This window comes from Marmota monax, unplaced genomic scaffold (assembly GCF_021218885.2).
Source record: "Marmota monax isolate L192 unplaced genomic scaffold, Marmota_monax_Labrador192_F-V1.1 WCK01_AAM20220418_F8-fsc00008, whole genome shotgun sequence".
NCBI classification, from domain to species: Eukaryota; Metazoa; Chordata; class Mammalia; order Rodentia; family Sciuridae; genus Marmota; species Marmota monax.
In genome coordinates, this window is record NW_026694432.1 from 21977025 (window position 1) to 21989063 (window position 12039).

The 12039-nt window shown below is 60.4% G+C and overlaps 1 protein-coding gene across 1 annotated transcript in view; it reads left to right on the forward strand.

Moving 5' to 3' along the window:
* Runx3 (RUNX family transcription factor 3) overlaps nt 1-12039 on the forward strand; it is a 51419-nt gene that overhangs the window by 15080 nt on the left and 24300 nt on the right. The window contains exon 2 of the mRNA XM_046469198.2: nt 10503-10771. Within this exon, the coding sequence (XP_046325154.1) occupies nt 10503-10771 (269 nt within the window). The remainder of the gene's footprint in view (nt 1-10502; nt 10772-12039) is intronic.

The following is a 12039-nucleotide window of genomic DNA, read 5'->3' on the forward strand; positions in this document are numbered from 1 at the left end:
TGGAGACCTGGGTGGCTGGAGCCGGGAGGGAGGGGCGTAGAGGAAGGAGATGAGGACAGAGAGATGGAAGGGTGGCAGGTCCTATAGAGCCCCAGCGAGTTGAGGGGGAGGGACAATCAGTGATGTCTCCCACTCTGCCCCCCAGTGCCACCCTGTGCCTCCAACCTATATCAACTCCAAGAGGCCTCACTTCAGTGTTAGTCAACCTGCTGCAAAGGGTTGACTTCACCTCCTCCCAAGGCCTTTCCTGACACCACTTTCCTCCAGGGTTCCAGACAGTGGCAGAGGTGAAGAAGGCACTGGAGGGTGGGGAGGGGCACATTCTCCCTCCCTCGGCACCAGGGAATCTGCAGTCTTGACTGACATCCCAGACCAAACTCTTCCAAGTATCTTCAGAGAAGAAAGTTTCCCTGCAGCATGGAGAACTCAGGTTAGACATTTTATAGGGACTTTCAGTGCGCCAGCAGGAAACTATTAAAGTTGGTGACATCTGAGAGAGGAGGTCCTGACTAGATAGTCAAGGAAGCCACTGTCCTCAGGGACCTCACATTCAGGGGCCAGCTGGGCCTGGAGTAGTGATGAGGTCTGACCTTGGATTCCCCGTGCCCACTGGCCATCCTCCACCTTCTGCACCTTAGACCTGTGTCTCCAACACCCAGGCCTCTAAAGGCCCTTCCAGGGCTGCCCCGCCAGGGTCCGCACATCTAAGACGTGATTCCGGGGACCTTATGATCTAGGACAAAGTCCTCGTGTGTATGTGACACAGACTATTCAACCTGGCAGGGCCTCAGTGCCCCCGTCTGCCAGCGGAGATGGGCCTAAAACCCGCCTCCTGGGGCTGAGTGACCGAGTGCCCAGCAGGGAATGGCGGCCATCAGACGAGGGCTCCCCCGTCCTGGCGCCCCATCCCGTGTCCCCAGGGCCTGACCTTCCTGGCTGTGGGCTTCTGCGGCTCCAGCCCCCACGGCCAGCGGGCCCCTGCCGCCCGGCCTGCCCCACGTGCTGGGTGGCATGGCTGCCCCGTGACCACATGAAAAGCCCTTCCCCCGGGGTGTCCCCACACCTGGGGAAGCCGGCAGCCTGCCCGGCCGCCCCGCCCAGTGGCTGGAACACCGGGCGAGATCAAGGCGCGGCCGGGCTCCCGGGCCGCCACCTTGTTCCAATCAGGGCTGGGCGCCTTCCGCTTGCTGGGGACCCCCGCCCTCCCTGTCCAGCCTGGCTGTCCACGTGTCCAGCCCGGTGACCTCTCAGGAGAGGTGGCCGCAGCCTGACTCTGCAGGGGCCGCACCGCCTGGCCCTGGGCCGTGGAAGCCAAGAGCTGGGGGAGCCCCCGGGGGAGGTCCCTCCTCGGCTCCTGAGCCGAGTGTCTCCACTCCAGGGGGGTCTCCTGCACGCCCCCTTCTGGCCCTGGGGGCTGATGTGGCAGAGGCACAGGACTTGACTGAGAAGAGACTGGGCCCCAGGCAGGCGGGGAAGCTGATCCTCCTGAGCAGGGGTCCTCGGTGGGGTCCCTTCCCCCTCCCCTATCCGGCTCCTTCTCCGCCCTCGGGGCTCACCTCCAGCGTCACCTCCTCCCAAGGCCCTTCCTGACACCACTTTCCTCCAGCACCTGGCCAGTCACTTTACCCCAGTTCTCAGCGAGGACAGTTCAAGACCCCACCAAGCATGGGCATGTTTATTTACTGCCTCATTGGTCGATGGTCTTCCCTGCTAGAATCAAAGTGCCCAAAGGGCCAAGGCCATCGCATCCCTGGCTGTATCCCCAGCACCTAAAATAACTCCTGGCACATAGTAGGTGCTCAGTAAGTGTTTGCTGGCTGCATGGATCCAGTGCCGCCCGCTCTGTTTCTTCCTTCTTCCCCTTTCTATCTCATCCTTTCTCCCATCTAAGCGCAGAGCTCCCTGGGGACAGGACTGGGAAGATTTTCCCCTGGGACAGGCTGGGGATGGGGACAGCCCAGGCCTCGGTGAGCTAAAGGGGCTCCAGTCTTTAAGCCCTCTCTGAGCTCTGTCCTGCTCCCTGGAGTCCTGCTCAGCTCTGACACGTGCCTGGTCCATTAGGGACGTGGACACCTCACTTTTCTGGCTGTTATCAGGAGGTGATGATGACAGTGTCTAATACATAGGATTGGATGAATGAAATGTGAAAATGTAGGTGGCCTTCGCTGTGAGAGTTGAGGGTCTGGTGTCCGGCGTGAGGCCCCCGCAGAGAACAGACTGGAACTTCAACCTCAACAGATCTTGGTTCACGTTCCCGCTCTGCCCCTTCCTGGCTGGGTCCCAGAGACTTACTGAACTCACCAGTGACGTAGGCCAGGACAGGGCCTGGAGGTGCAGGGAGTCACGGAGCATGCTCCGTTGTGGGGGCCACCTCCAAATGCTCTCAGGTTTTATATGCACCACTCCTGCTTGGCTGGAGGCTTTTTGCTTTTGAGGTCATTTTGTATTTGTGAGGGCACAAACTTGGGGGCAGTGGACAGGCTCACATAGAAAGGTGAGCTGCTGAAGCTGTGGAAGGTTTTGCCCTGGAGCAGGAATGTGGGAAGTGACGTGTTCTCCCGTTTTACAGACGAGGACCAGGCTCGAGGAGGCCCAAAGTCACCCAGTTGGCAGGTGGAGGTGCCAGGTGTTGCTCTCTCGTTTGTTTGCCGAGAGCCGGGCCCACTGGCACACACGTGCCTGTGGTCCCAGCAACAGGGAGGCTGAGAGAGGAGGATCATAAGTTCAAGACCCGCCTCCACAGTTTAGTGAGGCCCTAAGCAACTTAGCGAAATGCTGTCTGAAAATATAAAATTAAAAAGGGCTGGGGATGTGGCTCAGTGGTTAAGTGCCCCTGGCTTCAACCCCAGAACCAAAAAAGTTTTTTAAAAGTTTTTAAAAGTCCTACCATATCTAGCACTTGAACTTCCTCTAAGATACCGATCGCACCTTGAATACCTCCCATGACGGGGAGCTCTCTACTGCAGGGGGCCCGGCTTGTTCTGTTTCCTGCTGATCCTTGATGCTTATCTCCCTGGGTGGAACTCAACTCCCTCTGGCTATGGCTCCCTTGTGGCCCTGCCACCAGTGAGAGCCACATAAATCTGCAAGTGGAGCTGTTTTCCCCAGGCCTGCTTCTCTGCAGGACAAAGGCCCAGGTTGCCTTCACAGCTCATCATGTGACATGGTCCCTGGGGGTGTCACGTAGGCCTTGGCAGAGGGGCTTGCACTGACTCCCCTCAAAGGCTGCCAGATTGGGACAGTGCCATTACTGAGGTTCTGTGGCCACGACCCCCGCCCTTGCCCCGCTTTGAGCCTCAGGAATGATCCCCATTCTCAGGGAACGGGGTGAAGCTCAGAGAGGTGACCTGTTCTGCCTGCCGAGGGCCTGTCCGGCTGCCACCCTCCAGCTGTAGCTATAGCATTGCTGTAACAAGATACCTGAGACGGGGTGCTTTATAGTCAACAGCAGCAAGGGGCAAGTCCAAGATCAAGGGGTGCAAAAGCGGAGCTCTAGCTACCCCCAGGCCAGACCCCCACAGGGAGAGCTAATCCCTTCACAAGTGGCACCACAAGCTATAAAACTGGGCCCCAGCCCACCTTTGCCCAGGTCCCCGATTCTCCATGATCTGTGAGAGGCTCTGGGCACCTTCACTTCTCAGGCCTCTGTTGTGCCGCTGGGATTGGAAATGGACGGAGTCCGCCCTTCACCACCCTCAGGCCAAGATGAAGGGCGGCAGAGCCTGGAGAGGGGAAGAGCCTTCACTCTGGGTTTCCGAGGAGGCCAAACCTAAGCCTCCCGGCCACGAGGACACCTCTCGGAGCCTCAGTTCTGCGTCTGCTCCGTTCACAGGTTGTTTGCAAGCCCAGCTCAGGTAACAGAAGCCAAGTGGATAATAGGTGCTCAGGAAACAGGCCTCCCAGGCCTGGGAGACATCCCGAGAGCTGTGGAGATTGGCTGGTGGGGGACCGTGGTCGGGACTGGCCATGTCATCGGGTGCCCCAGTGCGAACATAAACGCAGGCCTCTTGTCCAACAAGAGCGTCCACCCCTGCTTCCGGGAAGCTGCTGAGAGCAGGCCCTGGGTGACAGCAGGGGTCACAGGCCCAGGACGCGCGTGTGGAGCGGTTCAAACCCAGTTCAGGTGAGGGGCTGAGCCGCCCTCCAGCTGGGCCCTGGCCCTGGCGGTGGCCGGTGGCCGTCGGAGGCGGCATAAAAGGCCGCCTGTTCTCTGCCCCTTGTGCCTGTTTTCATCTCTTGCCATGCGCACAGTTCAGAGTGGATTTCTTTCCGCAAAGCGTTGCGCTTTTTTCTCTTCCAAGGGCGACGCTAGAAAGCCATGTGGCTTTTATTGCTGGCAGGAATGTCTGAGGCGTTCCTTCCCCGCCACATGAAATGCAGCCGTAATCTTCATCTGCGCAAGGCCAAGGCCCAGCTCCTCCGAGCCCTCGGCCTCGGAGGTTAATTAGAACCTCACAAGGACTGTCAGTCCTTAGGACCTTTTGGGGAGGTGGAAAATCCCTAATGGGACCCGCTGGGCCCGGAGCTGCTGGGTGGGCGGCAGGGAAAGGAAGGCCCCCCGAGGAGACCCAGGGAAGAGGGTGCGGGACCAGAATCAGGGGGAGGTAGCAGCAGCAGAGACAGGGGTCCAGACTCTGCCCTGGCCTAGGCTGTGACCCTGAGCCTCATTTTCCTGCCATTTGAAATATGGGGATGTAGACCTGATATCCCAGGGCTCTTGAGAGACACTGCACAATTCTAACTCCTGCCTGTGGTTCCTATGCCAGGATTCTAATTCTGTTCCATGATGGTAACTTCAAGCATCTGATTCTGGTCCATGAGAAGAGAACACAGGAATGTGGGCTCTCGGACCAGGCTGCCTGGCTGGAATCCCAGCTCCACGGTTTCCCAGCTGCGTGATCTTGGACAAGTTACTTAACCTCTCTGGGCTTCCATTTTCTCATATGTAAAAATGGGTGGTGGCAGCGACTGTATCTACCCGTGAGACACACATGGATATAAATGTGGGATGTGCCAGAGGTAACAGCCACTCAGAGGTGCCCTTTCTCTCCCTGCCTGCCATAGCTGCCCTCTCCTGGGACTGGGGAAACGGCACATCTCTTCAGAAGCCCCCTTGGGCTCCGAGCCACCTCTCACAGTCCCAGGCCCCCCAGTGGAAGGGTTCTTCCACCAGGTGGCCGTGCACCAGCCCAGGATGGAGCTGTTAGCTCTGTCCCCAGCCAGCAGAGGTAGAGGCTGTCTCAGGGAGGCCCACTTCGGGAAGGCTCCAGGGACCGTCCTCCAACCGTGGCTTGGGGTCCAGAGAGGAGAAGCACCTTACTGCCAGCCTGAGTTTCCCACTCCTTAAAGTGGAGAGAGTAAAGCCTGCCCTGCAGAGGCACCCCGAGGTCCGAAACTCCGCACCCATCGGGTGTCCAAAAACCAGGGCACTGATCAGCCACAGACCAATAATTGAGGTCATAGACCAGGTCATTTCCAACTAGAATTATTCTCTCAATGTATAGATCCCCAAAGTAAGGAGCAGAGAGGACAATTAGGCCCGACCAGGGCAGCAGAATCCAGAAGCCACCTCCGGGGTCCTGAGGAGTGGGGCCCGCGTGCTCTGCTGGGGCAGGAGCAAGCTGACCGCCACTCTCCCCTTCCCTCCCCCTCCCATCCCTGAGGCCCAGCGCCCCCTCAGGTCACACCCAGGGCGGGGGAGGAGTGGGGCAGGGGATCTGAGGCAGCAGGGACCAAGGGTGCTGACGCCCCCAGGAGGTGGCAAGGTGCTGGGTGTGTTGGAGGGGCAGAGGCTCCCACCAAGGTCACAGAGAAGCCTGATTGTTCAGGTGGGGACACTGAGGCCCAGAGGGATGTGGTAGGCTCCGTCCTGCCCCTGGAGCGCCAGGTGCTGGGGTCCCATCCAGCCCAAGGCCACACGGCATGGCCAGTGCTGGCTCCAGCGGGGCAGGCCCAGCCAGCCCATGCTCTGGCCACGGGGCTTGCCCCTGGCCTTGCTCAGGATTGGGTCAGGACCCTGGTTAAGCCTCTCCCCACTTTCCCTGCCTCAGTGTCCCCATCCACAGAGTGGGTGACAGCCTGTGCCCTCTCCAGAAGTCCCAAGGCAGAAGGAGGGCGGTCGTGGGTAGACTTCACCCTGGGACCCTCCCTGGTGACCCTGGCCAACCCTGTCTTCCAACGGGCATGAAGGGTCTGCTGATTTCCAGGGTCATGGCTGTTCTACAGATTTTACCTCCTCTTGGTCACCACCACCTCCATGGCTCATGTGCGTGAGTCCTCTCAGCTCTATACTGGATTCAGTCAGCCAGGGGATGAGAGAGTGACATGCATGACCTCGGGGGCCCCCAGCCCTCACACTGGAGTCAGAGCAGGCTTTTTATCTGACTCTGGTCCTTCCTGCTAGTGGACTGGGGCAACATGCCTTTTCATTCAACTGGGCAAGACACCTACCACCGCCCATTGGGTGAGGCTTGCACCTGCCCAGCCCCAGCGTAACACCTGCACGTGGTCAGACCCAGCAAGCCTGGCTGCCCCCCACCACCAGAGGGTGCAGGACCGGGCCAGGGCCACACAGGCAATCAACAGTGGGATCAGCAGTTCCAAACAGGGTTCTCTCCCCTCCGAGTCCTGCCCTTTCAGACAAATCCAAACTGTGATTGGAAAGCACAGCTGTCCTCTCTGGAGATTCTGGATCCTTTCAGACAATCAGATGGGCAGTCTATCCAAAAAGGCACCCAGGAGGGATGACCCCAGAGCTGATTCCACCGTGCAGGAGACAAGCCTCAACTTAGATATATTACTATTCTCATTACTATTTCTCACAAGTCTTAAATTTACATACCTATATATACACCAGGGTATGGTATATAATGTGTTTATACATATATACACACAGATGTTAGACAATATATTTTATGCTCCTGTATAATATCCAAATTTATGTGAATACATGTATCTGAACCGGGCTGCACAGGAGTCCCAGTTTACTTGCTCACATTTTCTTTCACAGTAAATGATAATGGCATTTGAGATACACTGAAACACAAAGTCCCTCTCCTCCCAGAGGGAATCTCTACTCCTCTCCACTCTGAACTGGAGCTGTATTAGAGTTACCTCCACTAACAGAGTCTGAGGCTCAGGGAGGGACAGGGCACTAGGCAGGAGACAGGTTCCACCATGGGTCTCTCCCGAAGGGGACTGGAGGCCAGACTGGAGAAATGCCTTTTGGGAAGAGTGTTCTGCGCTCTTCACTGGCCAGGGCTCCTGGGATATTTGGGATGGACCTGGTCCCTCCTGGGGAAGGAGAGGGGGAGGGGCCCATGGCACTCTGGAACCAGATGGTCCTCCCCTCCCCAGGCAGCCTGGGAAACCAAGCTCTGTGAGTCCTGGCCAGCTTTGAGTGTGAGATCTGGACATTTCTTAGATGGGAGGTGTGAGTCCCACAGAGCAGAGGGGACTGGACTTGCCAAAGGTCTCCTTCAGGGGCAACAGGCCCTTGCACTTCCTCACTGTGCATGGACCCTAGGGTGCTCTTAGGCAGGGGCCATTTGAGACAAAGTGGGTTGTTTGTCCATCTGTGGGGCAGAAGGGAGAGGAGATGACTTCCATGTAAGATGGAGAGAGGGAGTGCTGAGCGCCTGGGGTTCGTGGAGAGAACTCCAGGAGGCGAGGAAGCAGCCTGGGTGTTGGAAATGGAGAACCAGCAGGCCTGTCTCTCCGTGGTCCCGCCCCGCTCCCAGAACGAAAGAGCGGTGCGTTTCTGGTGGGGGATGGGGAGTTCTGCTGGTGGGAGGGTGCGGGACCCTCCTGAGGCTCCAGATGCGAAGGCAATAGCATCTGTCCGTGGGAGGTGGGGAAGGCGGCCTTCCGTCTGACACTAAGCCACCGTTTGTCCAAGACGTGGTCGCACAGTTGGCGTGGAATCAGATGGGCAGTCTATCCAAAAAGGCAGCTCACAGGAGGAAGCCCTCAGCTGGCACACATCTGTGCAAAGGGCCAGGACCGGCAACTCCGGGCTGGCAGGGCGCAGGCGCCAACTAGCGGTGGCTCCAGCCACTAATCCTTCCCCTGGAGGCCCCCGCGACCTCTGGCTGGGGACCCGGAGTGCCAGCCACCTCAGTCAGTTGGTTCTGGCATCCACCAGCAGAGCGCCTTCCCGGGCGATGGAGTTGTGCCGGGTCCTGGGCCAGGTGCTGGGACCCACAAGAGTCCCCTTTTCTGGAAACCGTCTGTTAATTCTCCATAGAGGGAGAGGGAGAAATCAGGCGGAGGGACAAGTAAAGGGCATGGCTGCAAATAGAAACCACTCCACGAATGGAATTTACAAATCCTAAAAGCGGCAGGTCCTGGTTCCACCGCCGCTCCGGGGAAGAATGGGCGGCAGACCCAGGGCCCTACCTGGCCACGCCCAGGTGGGCCTTTCTCCTGGAAGCTCCAGAGGTCTGACCAGCCAGGGTCTGGCAACGCATTTTCCTCAGTTCTGTGGCTCCTGCCAGCGCTTCCGAGGACGCGTTCGCCTGGGCCCCCGGCCACCGACAACTCCAAGGAGTCGTCTCTCTATAAAGGTCCAGTAAGAGACCACCCACTGTCCATTGCTTCGGAATGGGCCTGAAAGGCTAGGATGAGGCCCAGAGAGCGGTGTACCGGCCAGCTCTCCAGGGGGTGCTGGTGGTTGCGCCACAGCCCGTCCCCCTGGAGAGCACTGGCGGCTTGATTTCGTTTGGCGAGGACGAAATGGCCTGCGCTGGGCAAAGGTCAGGTCCAGGACAAGATCTTACCACCTCCGTCAGACTCTCTGATGCTTTCCTGCGGAGGCTGGGAATGTGTCGTTTTGCACCTGTCCAGCGCCAGAGGCAACGAATATCCAGCCCAGTCTCCAAAGCGCCGGGAGGCTCGGCACGCGTTCGTTCACCAGAGCCCAGGGAGCGCATCTGGGGTGATGATGCCGACTGAAAGGGGGCTTGATTTTTCCGATTCCCCTCCCCACAGTATCCCGTCTTAGGCCCAAATTCTTGGCCTAAGAAGCGGGGAGAGGAAAGGTCTGTTAGCTGTGAAGCCCAGAGTAGTTGGGAGTGAGAGCAGAGACGCCCAGCCCTGAGGTAGGCAGGGCCAGAGCTCGGCGGAGGTCCTCGCAGAGCGGCCCAGAGCGCATCCTCCCGCGGGGACCACTTTCCATCACAGGGAGAAAGAAAATCCCCTTCTCTGGAAGCGGGGCCCTTAGCTGTGCATCCGCTCCGCAGTTTTCTTCTTGTCACGGACCTGCGTCCTTTTCCACGATGCAGGACGGTGGATACTTGCGTGGAGGAAACAAATTCGGAAAGCATGCGTTTTGCAGGCCCCACCATGTTTTTCAAAGAGCCACGGGTCGCCACAACGAAAGAAGAACGAGGCCTGCGCCATCCTGAAACTTGTTTTGAGGGGAAAGTAGAGAGCAACGGGGTGGTCAGCTTCGGTCGGCTGGGGGCCGGCGGGGAACTCCCTTCCGTCTGCCTCGAGATTGGCATGGGGCCACCGAGGCAGGGACCAAAGCTGCGCAGGGCTGGGAGCAGCGCAGGCCACTGGCTGGGCCCGTGGAACCCGTGTGCGGTGGCGCCTTTTAGACCAAAAGAGTTTGCGGGCCAGAGCTGGGCGTGTGATCTCTTTGGGGCTGCTTCCCGCGCGGTGTCACCAGTCTTGGGGTCTCTGGGCGCCCAGCTGAGGATTCAGGCGTCACCTGCCCAAAGCAGCTAGAGTAGGGGAAGCCCGGCCGCGATAGGCCGGGAGGAGGAGGAAGGGCTGCGGCCCCGCGTCAGGGAGATGCCACCTGGGGACAAGGGCCAGAGAGCCTTCCGTGCAGTCCGGACGGTCCAAACCGATTTCTACCACTGTCCCGGGCTGCTCACAGCTCTCGGGGGCCTGGGCGACAGCCCGGGGGCCTTCGACCCCGGGCGTCCTCCGCGGGGCGGGGCCTTCGGCCCCTCCCCGCCGCGCAGCCTTCGCGGGCCCGTTCCTCCCCCGCGAGCGCCGCCGAGGTGCCCGCGATGGGGGCTCCGATTGGCTGCGCCACTCGTCGCTCGGGCGGGCCCCGCCCCGCGGGCCCCGGGGTACTAACCCCGCGCGGGCGGCCGGGGCGCCGCCACTTGATTCTCTAGGTTTTGCGCTGGGCTGCGGCCGCCGATCGGTGGGGCGGCCGCGCGGGCTGCGGGGCGGGAGGCGGCGGCACAGCCCGCACGGGCCCCGCCGTGGCCCAGGCGGCCCGGACGCTGCGAGGGGCGGCCGCACGCGGGCCGCGCGCCCGGGATGCGGGACTAGCGTGCGGCGGCGCGCGGCCGTCGGTCGGGGCAGCGAGGCCTCGCTGCGGGCCGGCCCGGTGGGGCGGCCACGGGCGCCGCCCCCTGTGCCCTGAGGCCGCGGCCGCGCCGCTTCTGCTTTCCCGCTTCGCGCGGCAGCGGCGGCCGAGGAGGCGCCCGCGCCGCCGCCGCCGCCCCGCGCCCTGACGGCCGCGGTTATGCGTATTCCCGTAGACCCGAGCACCAGCCGCCGCTTCACACCTCCCTCCACGGCCTTCCCCTGCGGCGGCGGCGGCGGCGGCAAGATGGGCGAGAACAGCGGCGCGCTGAGCGCGCAGGCGGCCGTGGGGCCCGGCGGGCGCGCCCGGCCCGAAGTGCGCTCGATGGTGGACGTGCTGGCGGACCACGCGGGAGAGCTCGTGCGCACCGACAGCCCCAACTTCCTCTGCTCCGTCCTGCCCTCTCACTGGCGCTGCAACAAGACGCTGCCGGTCGCCTTCAAGGTGAGTGCCGGGCCTGGGGCGGGATCCAGCGGCCCTGGGGCTCCGCGCGTCCCAGCTGCAAGGAGTGGGGAAGGGATGTGGCCCAGACTCTGCGGCCGCGGTCTGGGCAGCTGCTGCCCGGCTGTGCGCTGGGCACGGAGACTTCGGCGTTCCCCTTGGGTTGCGCCCTGAGCCGGTGACTTCTAGGGGCTTGCTCCCCTCCACCTGGGCTTGGTGGAGCCCTACGCAGAGACGTTGGGGCGGAAACGGCCGAATGGGGCTTGGTTCCCCTGAATCGGGGTCCCTGGGATACAGTCCTTTGGGCTGCCGGGAAGAGGACCCCGTACCCGGCGAGGGCACCGGAGGTGGAGCGAGGAGGGTGAACAGGGCCTAGACTCTGCTGCCAGCACCCCGCCTTGGGCGCCGCTACAGAAACACTTCCTGCTCACACCCTCAACCTCTGGGCGACCCTGGGTCTGGGAGTGGGGCACTGCACCCTAAAGGATTGTCGCGGGGATCTTTGCATCCCCAGTGATAGGCTGGGAGTGGGGTGCTTGCTCCCACCCCTGGTAGCCCCTAGTCATTTGGAGAGTCTTTTCCTCTATGCCAGAGAGTAGGAGACTGTTTCATTTTCATTTTTTTTAAGGGGGCAGCGAGATGAAACGAAAAACGCCTTGGTTTTCCCCTAAACCTCTCACAGCTGCCGTGAGAAAGGGCAGGGCAGGAAGGGCCGGCGGCTAGGGAGGTGGTGGTGCCCGAGGTGGCTGGAAACAGCAGCTGCTGGCAGCTGAGGCCGTCCCTACTCCCATTAAGACGACTCCGAATTGGGGGGGAAAAAAGGATGAGTGGCTCTTTGAGGTCTCCCGGGTGACATCTTAAAATACCAGCGGGGAAAATCTCCCGGGGAGGAGGGGGAGGAGGTCCGTGTGACTGTAATCGTCAGATCGGAGGTTTTACTGTCACTTGGAGCTTAAAAGGAATCTTTGAAATTAAAAGAAGACAGGATGTTGACAGGAAATCTGGCCTTTTTAATCAGACCCCAAACATTTTCTCCTTGAAATTTTTACCATCTGGATCCCGGAGTCCCTGCACGCGGCAGCCACGTTTAAATGGCTGTGACTCTGTTTGGAGTCTGATTCCTTTTTAAAAGGCATCTGCCTCTCCGTGCTCCTTTGGGGTGGGGGCTGGGGGGGGGCTGGTGTACTGGAGGACATCTCCAACCGTCTTGCAATTCCCAGCAGGTGCATCTTCCTGCTCTCAGAAGCCCTCTCTTGCTTTAAAGAGGCTTT